The sequence below is a fragment of the Erinaceus europaeus genome, chromosome 4 (assembly GCF_950295315.1).
Source record: "Erinaceus europaeus chromosome 4, mEriEur2.1, whole genome shotgun sequence".
NCBI lineage: Eukaryota > Metazoa > Chordata > Mammalia > Eulipotyphla > Erinaceidae > Erinaceus > Erinaceus europaeus.
In genome coordinates, this window is record NC_080165.1 from 20,501,020 (window position 1) to 20,518,169 (window position 17,150).

Consider the following 17,150-nt stretch of genomic DNA (forward strand, 5'->3'; position numbering starts at 1 on the left):
GAACACAATAAAATTTTGCAGCTTGATCAGAAACTTGTCTTGCTGTCGTTCTTTCGTGTCTCTTGTCCCTGTCATTCCAGGTCTTTTAGGTTCCCAGCCCCTGTTCACCGCCCTGCTGGTCGGGGCATCTGGCACCCGGACGTGGGACGAAGAAGCCTTCTGGACCTAGGAACTCCGCTGATCGAGAGGATAGGCCTATCAGAATTCACTGAGTCATCACGGCCGAAGGGGTAACACAAAGACTCGCAGAGATCGCCACGGAACTACCCGACCGTGAGTCGCATCTGGAGGGGTGTCATAGTGGCTGAGGTAAGCAAAACCATGGGACATGAATTTAGCAAACAAGATTTATTCATTAAAGGACTCAAGGAGTCACTCAAGACACGAAGAACTAGGGTTAAAAAGAAAGAATTAAAGAAGTTTTTAGATTATATTGGAAATATTTGCCCCTGGTTCCCCCAGGAAGGCACTATAGATGAGAAACGTTGGAGGAGAATTGGTGACTGTCTTAATGATCACTATCAGTCTTTTGGTCCTGAACGTGTACCTGTTTCTGCCTTTTGTTACTGGAATTTAATTAATGATATCTTAAAAATTTATAATAACCACCCTGATATTAAAAACCTTATTACAGAGGGTGAAAAGGTCCTTCGGCAACTTTCACGTCCACCGTCCAGGACAAAGACCCCATCCCCATGCCCTTCTGTGATTATTGATCTTGATCCCCCAGTACCCCGTCAAAATAAAAGCCTCCCAGCACCCGATGAAAGTAAAAGTCCTGTCCCCCTCCCTATAGGTCCCACCTCACTCAATAAAGTTTCCTCCATTGACCTTCCTATTGCTAATTCACATGAGAATGAAACCCAGCATTCTTTCCCCCGCCTCTATCCAGTTTTACAAAACCCTCCCTCTCCTGCAGCACTTCCCACGGAGGATGAGGCTTTGCTAGAAAAAGAGGCTGCCAAATACCATAATCCTGATTGGTGTCCTCCTCCCTTTAATCCCCCTCCTTACATTCATGCCCCTGTTCTCCAGCCTGACCCTCTCCTTGACAATCCCTCCATCAGGCGGGCACACTCAGGAGCTCTTACAGAAATTTCCACCCTCCGCAAGGTCCTTGCTGACCGGAAAGAGCAGCTTCAATTAATGAAAGAAATAGCTGCAGTTACAGAAGAACTTACATTTTTAGCCTCACCAAAAAACCTAAACCCAATCCCTAAAACTAAAACTAAACCATCCAAATCAAAACCGGTTTTGGCTTTCCCTGTTACTTGGAGCCAGGCTCAAACTGACCCTGCACATGAAGCTTCTATAGAAATATAAAACCCTGAAGACCCCCTGCAACTAGCACAAAAAACAGCTTCCCTTATAAAATTTAAAAAAACGAGAACATTTACAATTAGTTAAAGAACTGTGGGCTCTTAATTTGGCATTATCTTAAAACTAGCAAGCCAAAAAAAAAAAAAAAAAGATCCAGATTTTTCCCTCTGGCTTCCCCCAGAGCTCTCAGAAAGTGTTAAACCAATTCTGAGTGAGATCTTATCTGGCTAGCAAGCTATTTAGAGAAAGAATGAAATCAATCAAACAAGACGTTCTCTTTAATTTAAAAGCTATTAATCAGAGAACCATTACACACTTTTGATAGAAATTTAATGATTTGTTTCTTTAAAACTCTAAAAATGTACCTTAGCCCAGAAAAAGAACTTCCAAAGATTTTTCTCTGCGCGGCGTTAAACTAAACCAGCCTGTTCTGCCCGTGCAGCCAATCACGGCACAGAGCTCCTGCTCCACAGATTGGCAAAGACTTCAGTCAATCATTCTTAGCCACAAATGCTCCTCCTGGGAGGCTGTGAGTTAAAAATCCAAAAGCCGCTTTTCAAAGCAAAAATTTTTCTTTTCACCAAAAATGTCTGTTTTAAGTCTGTCTGCTAACCTTGTTTTCATTAATGTGTGTTAACTCCTAAGTAACTAAAGGTTGTTTTAAGTTTTAAATAAGATTTAGTTAAGCTAAATGTGGTTTTAAAGATCCTGACTCATAGAGGTTTTTTTTGGCTTGTTAGTTTTAAGATAATGCCTTTACCAAAATAAAATATAGGACAGTTTCGACCTTCTGATAACTAATATCAGCATCAATTCATTAGTTAAAAGATTTTCTGAGTTATCTAGGCATGGTAAAATGCCTCTACAGTCTCTCTCACTCTTGTGAGAATTGTAAATATTACCAGCACCCCAATACCAACTGCCACTGTTTGTTAATTTGTTAATTCCATGCTTGAACTGGCTTTTTAATAACCCAGTCAGTGTAGAGCAGTGGCCTTGCCAGGAAAAAAAGGGTTAAACATACTATTCCTGGCCTGATAAAAAATTTTCATTTGGCAGATGTGATTCAACAAAATTAGTGTAAAATGGTCATCTAAAAAATGTTAATAATAAACATTTATTTTAACATTTCAGCTATAAGGTTTATTTTAGCTTTTTAAGTTACCTATTCAAATCAAAGTGAAAGATCAATTAAGTTATGTACCCACTCTTGTTCATAGCTGGCCTAAGGGTGTGATAGCTTTGTGATAAAGATCCTAACAAACAAAGTCTAACATTTTACTTAAAATTGTTTAAGACTGGCTTGGGTTAGTAAAAGATAACACAATGGTTATGTTAATTATTTACATGCCAGAGGCTTTTTCTCTGGTTTTCCTCTTTATATCTTTCTGCTTGTAAAAATTATCTGGTTTGTTTTAAGACACTGCCAGAGGTTTATTCTTGATAAATTAAGTTAATACATTGTGCTTCTGGTCTGATAGATTTTTTTTGGCAAATCCTGATTTAACAAAATTAATATTTTGAACATTTAAGCTATGAAGTTTTATTTTAGCCCTTTAAGTTGCCATATTAGAGTTCTAAGGAGCAAAATCTATTATGAGTTTTATATCTACACTTACTCATGATAGCCTTGTGATGAGTAAAGATCTTAGTAAACTAAAGTTATAGTATTGTACTTAAACTGTCTAATCAGTTTAAAATAATGCCAAAAAGTGGTAAACATTTTATCATGTCAACACATTAGGTATTGACTTTCTATAACATATTGGTATATTCTAATAGAGAGCCTTCTAAAATCATAGAAAAAAACCTCAAGCCAATTCTAACCATTAGATCATTAATTAACTTGGTACAAGTTCTCTCCCTAAGTAAATATTATAGGTACATCTGCACATGAAGAACTGACTGCTCATATGGTAAGATTTAAAACTAAAAATTTTTCATTTTTTATTTATGGGTGTGTGATGACTCCTAAAGTCACTCATATCCTAAAATTTTTCTCATTTTTTTACAAGCCTCTTAAAATTTTAACGCTTGACCTGCCATAGTGAGAGCACTTTACTGGCTCCTGCATTGTTTAATTAAGATCTTGCTATTCAGACTCTTAAGATTAATCTCCATTGATATAAGCCAATGCTCTCTGACAGATTGATGTAATTCACCTGCCCATGTCTAGTAAACAAAAACTTTTTTTTTCTCAGTTGATATTTTTTCCAAATTTATGTGGGCTACAGCTCAAACAAGAAAAACTAAAACCCTTAAGCTTAATTAATAAAAAAAGAAGGGGAATGCATCCCCCAGTATTCAGTTGGCTAAAGTGTCAATGAAGTAACATACTAAACCTTTTTAATATTTACAAAAATTCGAATTGTCCATTTATTGTATCTCATTGACAAAGCCATCCACTTTTCCAGTCACAGAGACATATTCTTTTTCTCTTTTTCAACACTGGATGTCCATGTTTGTTTTCCTTTTATTATGGTGGATGACATTATTGCTCTTACAAAATCCACAGAGTCCCTGTTGGCAAGTCCTTACCACAAGGGACTCCATGGCAGTATATAGTCCAGCTAACCACACCAGCCTATCCAACTCTTCTCTTTCTGCTGACCTACCACTGCTGACTTCATCTTTGCATGTTTATTGACTGCTCACTTTTCTCAAAATATTCCTCATTTTCAAGGAACCTCACCTAATGTGTATGTACCTCCTCTGTGTTTTGGTACAACACCATCCTATATTTTCATGTCAATTCTTCTCTACCTGGTCCTTGCCTCCTAGTTTTGCTTGTTCCACAGCTGACCCTCTATGAAGAAGAAAAATTTCACCACCAGAGGACCAGACGTGCTGTGTTTCTTCCCCTGGACATCACATCCACTGACTGCTTCCCTTAGACTTGCTGGTGGCATGCTAGGACACTCTATATATTCCTCCCATGAATTTTCTGACAAATTACAACAGGTTATAGACTCCACCACAAATAGTCTTGAGTCACTACAGAGCCCCTTATGGGACCCTTATTAGTCTTTTGTTAATGATTACCTTAAGACCCTTTATTTTTAATAAGATTACTGATTTTATAAAACAGCAGATTGACTCCTTGGCATCAAAACCTTTGCAAATACATTATCACAGACTTGATTTGGCTGACAGAGGCCTGGCTGAACCTGAGGGTGACAGACCTCCTTTTTGGATGGCATAAAACTCAGAATTATGCATCGAGACATCCAACCTTGGCAGGGCAAGGACACCAGTAAGGGGTGCAAGGCAAGGCACTGCAGGGGGAGGACCCTATAGTCCGCCTCTGAGTCCCCCGTGAAGCAAACTTGATTTGCATGGAGGTTGGTGTCAGCAACAAAAATTGTTTCCCTAGAAATTGTGGCTCTGCCTCCCCTCCCCAAAAAGACACCGAGAGCCTTATAAGATGCGGGAAGATTGGTTTTGCACTCACCCCGTGGGAGGAATCAGGTCAATACTTCACCCCTCTGGTTATGCCCACCAAACCTGCTGTTAAGGTCTCTGCTCCTCACCCCCGATTTCCTGCCTCAAGTTAAATTATAACGAAGGGATGAGATGCCAGTACGGCTTCCCCAACAAAGCCCTGTTTATTACAGCAATATTTGTGCTTGAAGAAATCACACTTAAATACTTACCAGTAATATCACCAAAAATGAAATCATGTCCACATTCAAGAGCATCCTATGGAATCCAGTGTTGAAAATAAATGAGGTAGTGCTAGGAACCATTTCTCTGCTTGATAGATGATAAGCTTTGAAACAATGGAAGCCCTCGAGACAGGTTTTATTTCCCCTCTGGGCAGGCCATTTCCCCTCAGGTAAACCATTTATCAGTAATCAAGTGAGACAACACACAGTTGTGGTAATTAACATGGTTTCAGCCATTGTTTGTTGCAAGGAACATTCCACTTTGGAGTTTGCTCCCCCTCCTCCTCCTCCAGCATCTCTGCCTCCCCCTTCCCCCTATGCTCCCCCTTTCCCAAAGCCTTATAATGCCTGTGAACACAATAAAATTTTGCAGCTTGATCAGAAACTTGTCTTGCTGTCGTTCTTTCGTGTCTCTTGTCCCTGTCATTCCAGGTCTTTTAGGTTCCTAGCCCCTGTTCACCGCCCCGCTGGTCGGGGCATGGTAGCCTACATGTATTGGAAAGGAGCCCAACATATTAATTCCAACTGCCCACACATAGCCAACTGGAAAAATTGCAATAAAACATCTTCATGAAACAAACAAAAAACGGATGTTTATGTGTTGGAGTAGTTGGGAGTGGGTGCTTGCTATTTATTTGAGATCATAATTGCATTAGGGGAGTGAATTTTGGTAAATAGAAGTTTCTTTGGTCTCTGAAGCCCTCTTCACAGCCTCCCGCTGGAGAGCTCAGACTTAAACAAAACAATAACTGGCAGTTTTTTCTTTTATTGGGGAGTTAATGGTTTCCAGGACAGTTATTGACACATGGGTAAGAATTCTCATTTTACCACGATAGGTATCTGCAAAACACTGTCGTCCCCCACCTAGTCCTTTCCCCATCATGCCCCAGGATGGTGAAGGAGAACATATACTCGTGTGTGACATCAAATAATGTCATGTAACATAACATGCATAGAATGTATAAGTAAAGATAAACTTTTTTCTTTCATTCATTCTTTTTGTAAAGTATTTATTTATTTATTTTCCCTTTTGTTGCCCTTGTGGTTTTTTATTGTTGTAGTTATTTTGTTGTTATCGATGTCTTCATTGTTAGACAGGACAGACAGAAATAGAGAGAGGAGGGGAAGACAGAGAGGGGGAGAGAAAGACACCTGCGGACATGCTTCACTGCTTGTGAAGCGACTCCCCTGCAGGTGGGGAGCCGGGGGCTCAAACCAGGATCCTTGTACTGGTCCTTGTGCTTGGCACCACATGCACTTAACCCGCTGTGCTACCACCCAACTCCCCTTTCATTCACTCAAGGGTAACCTGCTTAACCACAAAGAAAACTTTAAAGACAGTTCAAAGCATTGGAATTTTGTGAGTGACATTATACTCACAATAACATAAAAGGAAAAAAAACAGCATTACACAATAATAAAGAAGAAAAATCCTTCTGATAGTCACCTTAACTGTGAGCATTTCCTGCCTACTGTGCATGTGGGTGGGGAATAGTGATAAACACATCCTAAAACTCAGCAGACATAAAAACAGCCAGAATCAAATCAGGGAAGAAAGAAATACCACCGGCATCTCCTGGGAATGCCTTAGAAATATAAAATCTCAAACCCCAAATTATCAAATCAATAACACTGTACAAACAAAAAAGTAGCAAACTCTGTAGTGGGTTCCGGGACTTGAGTGAGTTTGAGAATCAGGCCTCTCTCTCAAACTGGTGTCCATAGATAATGCATAATGCAGAAATTCTGGGAAGAACTGAGGATGGCCCTGGAGGCTGGTGCAGGGACCGGCTGAGGCAGAGAAAGTGTCCACTTGTCCAGGCTACTTGTCGCTGCTAGGCTGCAAATCCTACCGTGGCTTCATGGTTGAGAGCAGCTAAACATGCTTCTTGACATTTCAGACTGCCAGCACCACCGGCAGCAGCTCAGTCAGAGACGGCCAGCAGGAGAGGAGTCCTGGCCTGGAAGGTGACAGGGAAAGTCCAAGACCGAAGGGAGAAAATAGCCTCCCACCTGCTGAAGGACCAGGAGGCCCTCTGGCTGTGGGGAGACCAGAGTCACCTCTGCTCGGGGTTCCCGTGGATTCAGTAGAGGACTACTGGCCACAGGAGGGGCAGGGCTGGCCAGAGAGCTGGGGGAGAGGTCTGAGGGCTGAGGAAGCCCCACATAATCCTCAAACTCTGGCTTCATGGGGCCCAGCACAGCAGGGAGCCTGCTGGCCAGGCCTGGACAGAGACTGGGGCTCTGGGCAGAAGGGAGGCTCAGAGGGTGGGGTGTGGGGACAGAGCAGACCCCTGAGGGTGGGGACAGGGCCAGATCTTTAGGGCTGACATAGCTAGAGGCCACCACACAGTCCTCAGGGTCCTCAGAGCTAGTGGCCTCTGTGCTGGGACTGTCCTCTGGACCCTGACCATCCAGGCCAGACCCAGGGGCAGGAGGGCCAGGGTCAGCTCCTGACAGTGGGGAGGGTTTTTCCTTGGCCCCCTGACAGAGGCTGCTGTCCTGGTCCTGGGGTCTGGGGGCCTGAGCCATCACCTGGGCTAGGGGCACCAGCTGTACCTGCCCCCCTGGGGGCAGACACAGGTACTGCAGAGCTTCTGGGGGCTGTGCCTGGGGGCTGCTGCCAGCCTGTGGAGGAGCCTGCTGGCCTGTGATGTCAGGCAGGGAGCCGCTAGGGGGGGAGCCCAGGTAGGGGCCATTGAAGTGGAAGCCAGACGACTGGTTTGAGGAGGCCCCTGAGTCAGGCTGGGACTGGGTGGGCAGGTCTGAGGGGGGTTGAGAGGAGGGACTGCAGCCAAGCTGAGGGGGTGAGTTCCGGGCATCTTTAGGCTCCTCTGTGGTGAGGGGTGACACCTCGCTGTGCCCAAAGTCGACAGGGAACACCCTGAGGAGAGAGGTCAGAGGTGAGGGCCCAGCAGGGCAGACATGGCTCAAGTGCACAGGGGCTGAGCACCAGGCCCCTCAGGCTCTAGACACAGAGCAGGCCCAGGTGAGGAGGAGGGGGATACCCCCACCTGCACTTTAGAGCCCCACTCCAGGCTCTGGGCCAGGAGCTCCTCTGCCAGGGGCCCAAGCCATGTCCCCACCCAGGTTCCCTCAGCACAAATCCCTGCCAGCTTCTGCCATCACCTTGGGCCCCCTTCCTGGTCACCACCCCGGGCACACCTCCCCTGAGGCTTGGCACCCCTGGGTCCCCACAGAACAAGGCAGCATGGTTCCTGGGTCAGGGCAGGCATGTCCCACTCTAGCTCCTGCTCCTGGGGGTCATGGCGTAGGCATGGCCTTTCTGACCTGGAACCAGGACCTCCCCCAGTGTCCACAGGAGGCATTTTTCAGCGCCTACCCTCAACCCAACTCCATCCCAGGGCCTCACACTGAGCCTGAGGCAACTCCCTTCCTCCCCCTGCCTTGTTCCCCTGTGCCCCTGTTCCCCTGTGGCCCCAGCCCCTGGCCTCATGCCCACACACTCACCCCTGCAGCGTGGGGAGTGTGCCCCACATGCCCTTGTGAGGGGGACCCCTGGCAAAGAGGGTCATGCTGTCTGGTGGCTGGAGCCTGGCAGGCCCCTTCTGGAAGAGAGAGGACATGTGTGTCAGCTGTGGGGTGACAGGGCCTGGGCCACATGGGAGGGTCCCAGCCAGTGAGCATGGCCTGGGGCCCTGACAGCGGGACAAGGAGCAGAGAGGCTGCCTCTCCCCAGGCCCAGCCCTGGTGGGCAGTGCCACCAGGAGGACACAGGCCAGTGCCCACTGCACATGCAGCCCTGCTGTTGGGGGTCATGGAACCCCAGTGTCCCCCACCCTGGTCCCCTGCAGTGGGGGGGGCCTGCCTCACCCCAAGATCCTCTGCTCAGAGGCTTTCCCCACCCAGCACTCCAGGTCCCTCCCAGCTCAACTCACCTGGAAGCCAGCAGCCCCCACACCTGGCCATCCTACAGCCAGCCTGGGCTCCCTGGGCCCCACTCCACATCCCCCTGCCCCCAGACTGTGGGCAGCAGGCCCAGCCCTGAGCTCCACCCTTCCCAGGCCCCCTCCACCTCTAGGCCCACAGCAGGGTAGGGGGCCTGAGCACAGGGACCTGGGAGCAGACAAGGCGCCCTGCCCTCCACCCCCTCCCTCCATGACCCCACCTGGAACAGCTGGCTCTTGCTGGGGTTGGGGATTTTCTCCTCCCACTTGCGGTTCATCCTGGAGAGACAGTGAGGGGTGAGGGGTGAGGGGAGCTGACAGCTGCAGAGACCCCAGCAACATTCCCAGGCTCATGGGTGCATGGGAAACTGAGGCCAGGGGGAGTGTGGGGTCTGATCTCGGCCCCTCACAGTGCCTTCTGCATCTGGGTCCTTGCAGAGCAGAGCCCCTGACCCTGGGGACCTCTGAATCCTCCCTCCATGCTGGGGTCCCCTCACCTGTAGCCATACATGCCGCAGAAGCGCAGGGCAGGGAGCAGGGCCAGGGTGGCGAAGACCAGGATGAGTGACAGCCCCCACGTGGGCAGCACTAGGGATGGCAGGCAGGCGAAGGCCATTAGCATCATGGGAGGGGAAGGGGGATGTGGGTGGGCTCAAGGGGGTGAGGTGCAGGCTTGCTGTGTCTCCATCCCTGGTCTCAGGTACAGTGTTCTGAATTCACTGGTTTTACTTTGGAGGAGAGTGTAGGAGCAGAAAGACAGGGAGGGAGGGGCTTTGCTTTGAGCCTCACAATTCTGCTCATGTAGGTGGACACAGAGGTTAGGCCCTGTCCACCAGCAAGAGGTGTTATATGCTCACATTTCAGGGAACAGTGGCTCAGCTCATGAAGATCTCAGGGGCATTCCTGAAGGATGCAACAGATATCTGGACCCAGTGAACTTGGAGGGCTGGGGTGGTCAATTGACAAAGATCCTTTGGGAGGGAAGCCAGGAAGTCCTGGTCCCCTCAGTGGCCTCCAGCACCCCTACAGGGCACCTGCAGTGCTCTCAGGCCGGCCCCCTCCAGGATATCCCCTTTTGCCTCCCTGGACCCAGAGGTCCAGCCCACCTTTCTGATTGATCTGGCACTTTCTCTGGATCTCTTGCCCTGACCATGCAGGTTGTGTAATGGGTTCCTGGCTGGCACCATCACCTCCATCCTCTCTCTGCAGCCACCTCCGGGACCTAGTCTTGGGCTTTTGTGCAGGTGGTAATGCTGGTGGAAAGGGGAGGTAAGTGAGAGCAGCAGGGGCAGCACCCGAGAAGGTCAAAGCCTTCAGATTCTGCCTTCAGGCTGTAGCCACTCATGTCTGTGCTACTAAGGAACAGAAGACAGGCTCAGAGAGGCTCTGAAGTTAATGGAACTGTGAGATTTATTACTAGAGGTCTCAGGGCCTGCCAGGGAGGGGGCGACACCCTCTGGAAGCTGATGCACTCTGCTTAGGTGCCTGTTTGCACAACACCTGTCACTTTCTTTTCTTTTTTTTTCTTTTTGCTTTCTTTCTTTATTTCCTTCTGCTGCCCTTGTTGCTTTATTATTATAGTTATTATTGATGTTGATGTTGTTGTTGTTGTATAAGACAGAGAGAAATGAAGAGAGTCAGGGAAGACAGAGAGGGGGAGAGAAAGACAGACACCTGCAGACCTGCTTCACTGCTTGTGAAGTGACTCCCCTGCAGGTGGGGAGCCGGGGGCTCGAACCAGGATCCTTATGCTGGTCCTTGCTGTTAGTGCCACCTGCGCTTAGCCCACTGTGCTACCGCCCAACTCCCAACACCTGTCACTTTCTAAAGGATGTTAGTACGTGAAGGTGTCTGCAGGGATGGAAGCAGTTTCCGACACAGTTATGCTGGTTGCTCACTGCGCAAGGAGCAACAGGCCAGGAGCTCCTGTCTGGGTCTCTAAGTCTGGGTACCCTACAGAGGTGAGTATAGGTGGGGAGACATACCCCACTCTGTGTCCCAGATGGTCTCCACACTCCACTCGCTCCAGATGCCACTGTAGTTCCTGGGGGTGGACCTGACCCTCACCCTGGCCTGGAACCTGGTGAAGGCCGGCAGTCCCGCCAGCAGTAGTCGGTAGGTGCCCGGCACCACCTCAGTCTTGGCCTCCTGGGTAGATATAGGAGGTAGGTAGGGGAATTGGGTAGGGGTGGACCTGGGCTGCAGAAACTGGCTCCCCCTGTTCTGGGGGCCTTGTCTGAGGGGACCTTGTGTCCCTGTCTATGTAGCGCTGAGGGCCCTCCCCAGGTCCAGAGAGCAACACCGGTCATTGCACCATGTGTTACCTGCTCTTGTTACAGGTTACTGTGTCCTGAATTCCCTCTGGGGACAGACTGGACTGCAGGTGTGGCCTTCCATGGAGGCCAGGACAGACAGATGGGACTGTGGATGCTTACTAGGGAGTAGGGCCTGGAGACAAAATTCCACCTTTACATTGTCCAAATATTTCTGGTATCAGTTTCCGCATTTCCACTCTGAGAGTCTGCAGCTGAGTCCAGGGTCCTAGTAGGGCTGGGCTCCCTAGTATCTGCACACAAGCCCTGAGGGCTGCCTGGAAGAGGGGGCCCTGATGGATCCCTGAGGAGCCGCTCTGCACATCTGGGGCCTGGAGGGAGTCTTGAGCACATGCCCCCAGGACTGTGTGACCCCGAGCACCTGTTGCCCGTGGCTTTGTCTTTACAATTTGGCTTTGGCTGCTGTGAACCTGGCCCAGTCACCCCACCCTCCAACCATCCATTCTACCACCCAGGGATGGGGCATGAGCTGTCGGCCCCACGGGGTCATGGTCAACGCGCCCACTGGCCTCCTTCAAAGGACCAGTCACCAGCAGGTCCCCAGGCACCCTGTGGCCAGCTGTGATCCTTTGCCCCATGGTCCTGTCACCCCCCGCCCCCCGCCCCGGCAGGTGCTCACCAGCCAGGAGGCCGAGTCCTTCTTGTACTGGACCTGGAAGGTGTGTCCGATGTGGTCAAAGCGTGGCTTCTGGGCCTCCCAGGACAGGACGTAGCCGTCCCCAGCTTGGCTCACGTTCAGGGTCGGGGGGGAAAGCTGGACTGCAGGGGGGTGGCGTGGGGAGAATGTGGGTGCTGACTCTCCCCAGGGGGACAGTCCCTGCACGGGCTGCTCACAGGGACTTCTCTGTTGCCCAGGGCCCCGAATGCCTTCAACAGGAGGCATCTGTGTCACTCCTGACAACAGGCCATGGTTTGGGCTGAGCAGGCTCCTGGTGTCACTGAGGTGCACTTGTTTTGCCATGAGGGAACCCAGAGAATGGGCGCTTGGAGTGAAATTGGTTCCTTTCTAGCACAGTGCTCAATTCACATGCACAGCCCAACCGGGGGAGTGCAGAGCAGTTGCTCTGACATCAGAAATGAGTGGTCAGGAGCACAGGGGGAACTGGAGACTCTCTGGCAGGGAGTGTGGTGAGAGGAGAGGGAGCCCTGGCTGCAACATCAGCAGCAGCAGCAGCAGCAGCAGCACTGGGGAGCTAGAGAGGGGCAGGCTGGGCAGGGCAGTGGGCACAGAGCTGTGCGCCTGCAGAGGGCAGCTGTGCCGGCCTCCCCATTGGTCATCTCCATGGTTGCTGCTGTGTGGCTGCTTGTCGGGAGCTTCACCTCAGACTACATGACCTGTGACACCCCCAGCCCCACATTGCTGAAGGTGACCAAAGAGGGGCTGGGAGGACCCCAGCTTGACACAAGTAACACAGGAGACAGAGCTGTCCCAACCCCATGGACAGAGCCAGGTGCAAACTCACTGTTGTCTGAGCTCTGAATGAACTTCCCTTCCTCCCTTGGCCGGATGTGGACACTGTACTGGCCGTGGCTCCAGGGCTCTGGTACAGGGATGTGACATCGGAACCGAATGTTGGGGCCTCGGAGCTCCTCCCTCAGCACTGGGGAGCACTCTTCCTCCCTGGGGATTGCAGAGCAGGTGAGGGCAGAGAGGGGCTGTGGGTGTACCCCCACCCCACCCTGGGATCTGAAGCAGAGAGGAGCCACTCACCCTGCACTGGGGCTGGATTTGTAGAAGAGGGAGAAGGAGATGGAGCTGGCCACCTCGGGCCTCACTTCCCAGGAGCAGCTGAGCATGTGGACCCCGTTGAAGAGGCACTGCAGGTTCTGGGGCTGGGCCTCGTCCCCTACAGGCGACAGTCCTAGGTGGTCTGCTGTGGCCCTGCTCCCTGGCTCTTCGTGGGCATCACCCAGCTAGCTTTCTAGAGAGCTCAGAGGCTCTAGGGACACAAGCACCAGGCCCAGGCCAGCCTGGACCAGTCAGCTGTGTGCACGTTGTCAGAAAGGGTGCTGGGCCCTGGTGCCCATGAGCAGAGTGCAGAGCAAGCACTGAGTGTCTGGGGGTCACAGCTAATGCCAGGGGTCTGCACACGGGAGCTGTCATGAGAATTCCTGCCCCTGGGTCTCCTCTCAGGATGTTCCTCCCAGAGGCCACAGTGAGGAGGGGCAGCTTGACACCAATGGAGGGCGGCTTGTCACACAGGGCACGGCAGTTCCTGGAAGCCCCTGTGAGGACTCCACTCTGAGCAGGACTGCAGTGGCCCTCCCCACAGAGGGACCGTGCTCTCACCAGCCCAGAGTCAGCAGGTCTCAGTCCCCGGCATGCATGCCTGCTGCTCCCCTGGAACCTTCCAGAAGTCCCCTCCCCACAGGGCATAAGCCTTTGCTCTGTCCTTGTCTGGGTCCCTCCAACTGCTGGGTGGAGGTGTAGCTGGCACCCTCCTCACCTGGTGGGGACCTCCACTGCACCTCAGGGCTCCACTGGCTGGGCCGCCCCAGGAGCCCCGAGTGGGGGGCCAGGTGGCTGCGCACTCGGGCCACATAGGTGCTGCTGGGCAGGAGCTGCTGGGGGCCCAGGGTGGCCCGGGAGGTGTTGGTGTGGATGGTGTGGGCATCCTGTGGGCAGAGGGGCAGATGGAGCAGGGGCCACCAGGTGTGCCCGGGCCCGGGCAGAGCTGGCCCAGCTGCTTACCTCCCAGGAGTCCTGAAGCCTCCTGTAGACCAGCTCAAACTCCTGTCCTGACAGCCAGCGGCTCTGGGCTGTGCCAGGAGCCTCTCTCCAGGTCAGCAGGGCTCCGGCCCCCTCAGCACTGACCTGCAGGTCCTCGGGAGTGGGGGGCTGCACTGCAGGGTGGGGAGACACGGGCCTGAGTGGCTGACCTCTGTGGGAGCAGGAGGGACCTGGGCCCCAGTCTGAGTGCTGCTCCCATCAGCTGATCCCCTGCACAGTCCCTGCCCCGCCCCCACCCCCGGGGGTGGGCCTTGGGCCCTTCATTTGCAAAGCCCTGGGCACTGAGTGTGAACAAGAGACAGAGCTGTGCAGATGCCTGTGCACACACAGCACCAGCTCCACAGAAGGTGCTGGCAGCTGCACCCTGGGGAGCCCCTTCTCCCCAGAATCCCACATTCCAGGGTGTTGCCTGGGAGGCCTCCTTGGCAGCAGAGGGCGCTGTGACTCCTCTTTCTGCCTCTGCTGCTGTGTAGCTCTTCCCCTCCACCTGCCCAGAGCCCTGCCCTTCTCAGCCTCCACTGTGTCTGCTCCTCCTCTAAAAAAGTCTAGAACCCTCCTCACCCACAGGGAAGAGCCCTCTTTTTTCTGTCCTACCAGAATCTGTCCTACATCCCGGTGTATCTGAGTGTTTCCATGTGAGCTTCTTTCTGCTTGTGCTGCAAAACTCATGTGTCATAGTGGACCAGCATTCGGCTTGTAGTGATTAGTGAATTTGGGGCCGCAAGTCAGTGTAATGATGAATGGGTGGGTGAATGAACAATCCAGATAGATGCCCTCAAGGAGCTATTCAGACAAAATCACTCATAAAGGTATTAGGAGTTTCCCAATGAGCCCCAACATTTACCTGCATTGTCCCTGCAGTACCCCGTCCTCCTGTAAACTGTGCTGTGTTGCCTGAGGCCCTTCTGCCCACTGCCGCTCACAATGACACAAGCACCTCCAGTGGCCATGAGTCACCAGGCAACATCCCGTGTCTGCCCCTTGCTCTGAACTCCCTCAGAAAGACCGGACCCTTTGACATCCATCCAGCACAGGCTTGTAGACACTGAAGTGAACTCCCTGTCCCCTTCCCTATCTGCTCTATCCTAGCCCACACTTCTGGGAAGCAGCTTAGTGCTGCTCTAGAAAAATGAGGTGAGCGAGGCGGGGTGGTGGCACACCTGGCTGAGTGCACATGTTACAGTGCGCAAGGACCTGGGTTTGAGCTCCTTGTCCCCACCAATGGGAAAGCATTGCGAGTGGGAAGCAGGGCTGCAGATGTCTCCCTGTCTCTCTCCCTCTCTATGAACCTCTTCCCTCTGGATTTCTGGCTGTCTCTATCCAATAAATAAATAAAGATAGTGAAAATTAAAAAAAGAAAAGAAAATGAGGCGGGCTAGAGAAACTAGAGCTGGGATCCTCTGAAGAGCAGGGAGCTAGTCAGGTCTTAGGGAGCTGGGGCACTGAACTCGACCCGGGCAGATCTGCATCTCTGCCGCTAGCCAGAGAGGTCTAGTGAGCCACATCCCTTTATCTCTTTTGCCTTCATTCAAATGGAATGACAAAACACCTGATTTGTGTTGTTCCTGAGAACTAAGGTCGCATCCGGTGGCTATCTCCCACAAGCCCAGGACACACATGATTGCTGTTAGCCTTATTAGGGCACACTTTTATAAAGTTCCACCCTCTTTCAATTGATCTTCACCCTAAGAAAGAATTTCCTCTATTGCTCCAGTTAGGAATAGATTATCTTCCTTTCCATTGTAAAGCCAAATAAAACCTAAAGCATAAGGGCCAGGGGAAATACCTCATCTGGCTAATGTGCAGCTTTGCCATGTGTGTGAGGGATGCTTGATGCCAGCACCTACGGCATTAATGAAAGCCTTCATGTTGTGGCGTCTCTCTCTCTCTCTTTCTCTCTCTCTCTCTCTCTCTCTCTCTTTCTCTCTCTCTCCCTTGTTTCTATCTAAAAATGTTTTAATCTAACAACATAAAATTATTATTGACACCCACCAAAGTCCATGTATTTTCATGGGTAGCTGTGGACATGCTACCCACACACCAGGGAGGAATCACTTGGGTGTGGTGGGGTGACAGTCTCTAACATGGAATAGGAAGTGCTGGGGGGTATCGGGGCCACCACTGTCACAAGCTCAGAAGTGACAACCCCTTCTGAGCCTGTGGCACCTCGCCTATAGCACAGCTGGTGCCAGCACTGGACTACGCCACTTGGGTGAGTTTTCAAGACACAAAATTTCCCTCTGGGTCAGGAGGGCAGAGCCTGGAGAGGTGAAGATGGGGCAGAGCAGGGCAGGGCAGGTGCGGAGGCAGCCAGGTGCTTTATCCAGAGCCTCCTGCTGAACCTGCGGGGGCCCCTCACAGGGAGGCCAGGCCTCTGGCCCCAGGTCCCCAGAAGCTCCCTGGTCACCACTACAGTTGGCCACACCTAAGGTCCCGTGTCCACACAGGAGAGCACCCTGACCAGAGACTGTCTCACCATGCTGGGTCAGCGTGACAGTGAGTTGGGCCCCTAGAGGCCTGTCTGGTCGGAACAAGAAGTAGTCTCTGTTGCCAAGTGTGAAAGATTCAAAGGGAATGATGCATCTTCTGGGCACGCAGCCAGGACACTGGCCCTCCAGCCAAGGGATATCGTCGCTGAGGTCACAGGACACTGGCTCTGGGGGGTTGCTGCAAGGAGGGGATTGGGATTAGCCCAAAGTAAGGACAGTCACCTATTGCACAGAAGTCACTGGGTGATCACCTCATGGGAGGTTCTGGGAGGTCCAGGAGCCCAGTGAGAAGCAAAACAGACAGGAGGCAATGTCACTTTTCATTGTAGCCACTATCACCAGAATACACTCCCTGCAAGCCCCCTGGGCCTCCGGCCCCCGGCTAGCAGAGTCCCTGGGCAGGACCCATCCTCAGACACAGCCCCCCGCCCTCTGCTTCACCCACCTGTTGAAGCTGTGCAGGAGGGTCACATTGAGGAGGCGCTGAGCGTCCCGGGGGGCTGCCCATCTACACACGATGCGGCTGGAGTAGTCGTTGTGACACTGCAGGGTTTGCAGAGGGACGGTGCCTGACCCGGGACAGTGGGAAGGGTCACACCTCTCCCCTGCAGGTGTTCTGGCCACCTGCCTGCTCCCAGTCCCTCCAGGGTCCTGCTCTGGTGAGGGGGACAGGATCCTGTCAAGCCCCTGAGTAATTCCTGGGG

At 51.6% G+C, this 17,150-nt stretch overlaps 1 protein-coding gene across 5 annotated transcripts in view; it reads right to left on the bottom strand.

The window, feature by feature from the left end:
* Positions 1–5,735: 5,735 nt before the first annotated feature.
* Positions 5,736–17,150, bottom strand: part of LOC103110235 (cytokine receptor common subunit beta-like) — an 18,122-nt gene continuing 6,707 nt past the window's right edge. For 2 of the 5 annotated variants that reach the window (XM_060188895.1, XM_060188896.1), the window contains exons 3-15: positions 16,892–17,015; positions 16,434–16,624; positions 13,919–14,070; positions 13,674–13,842; positions 12,938–13,088; positions 12,690–12,847; positions 11,846–11,985; positions 10,879–11,041; positions 10,000–10,146; positions 9,391–9,481; positions 9,115–9,172; positions 8,457–8,554; positions 5,736–7,869 (exon numbers count right to left, since the gene is read on the bottom strand). In XM_060188895.1, coding sequence (XP_060044878.1) covers positions 6,915–7,869; positions 8,457–8,554; positions 9,115–9,172; positions 9,391–9,481; positions 10,000–10,146; positions 10,879–11,041; positions 11,846–11,985; positions 12,690–12,847; positions 12,938–13,088; positions 13,674–13,842; positions 13,919–14,070; positions 16,434–16,624; positions 16,892–17,015 — 2,597 coding nt within the window. In that variant the 3' untranslated portion in view covers positions 5,736–6,914. The remainder of the gene's footprint in view (positions 7,870–8,456; positions 8,555–9,114; positions 9,173–9,390; positions 9,482–9,999; positions 10,147–10,878; positions 11,042–11,845; positions 11,986–12,689; positions 12,848–12,937; positions 13,089–13,673; positions 13,843–13,918; positions 14,071–16,433; positions 16,625–16,891; positions 17,016–17,150) is intronic. The other 3 variants (XM_060188897.1, XM_060188898.1, XM_060188899.1) reach the window with 3 other exon arrangements.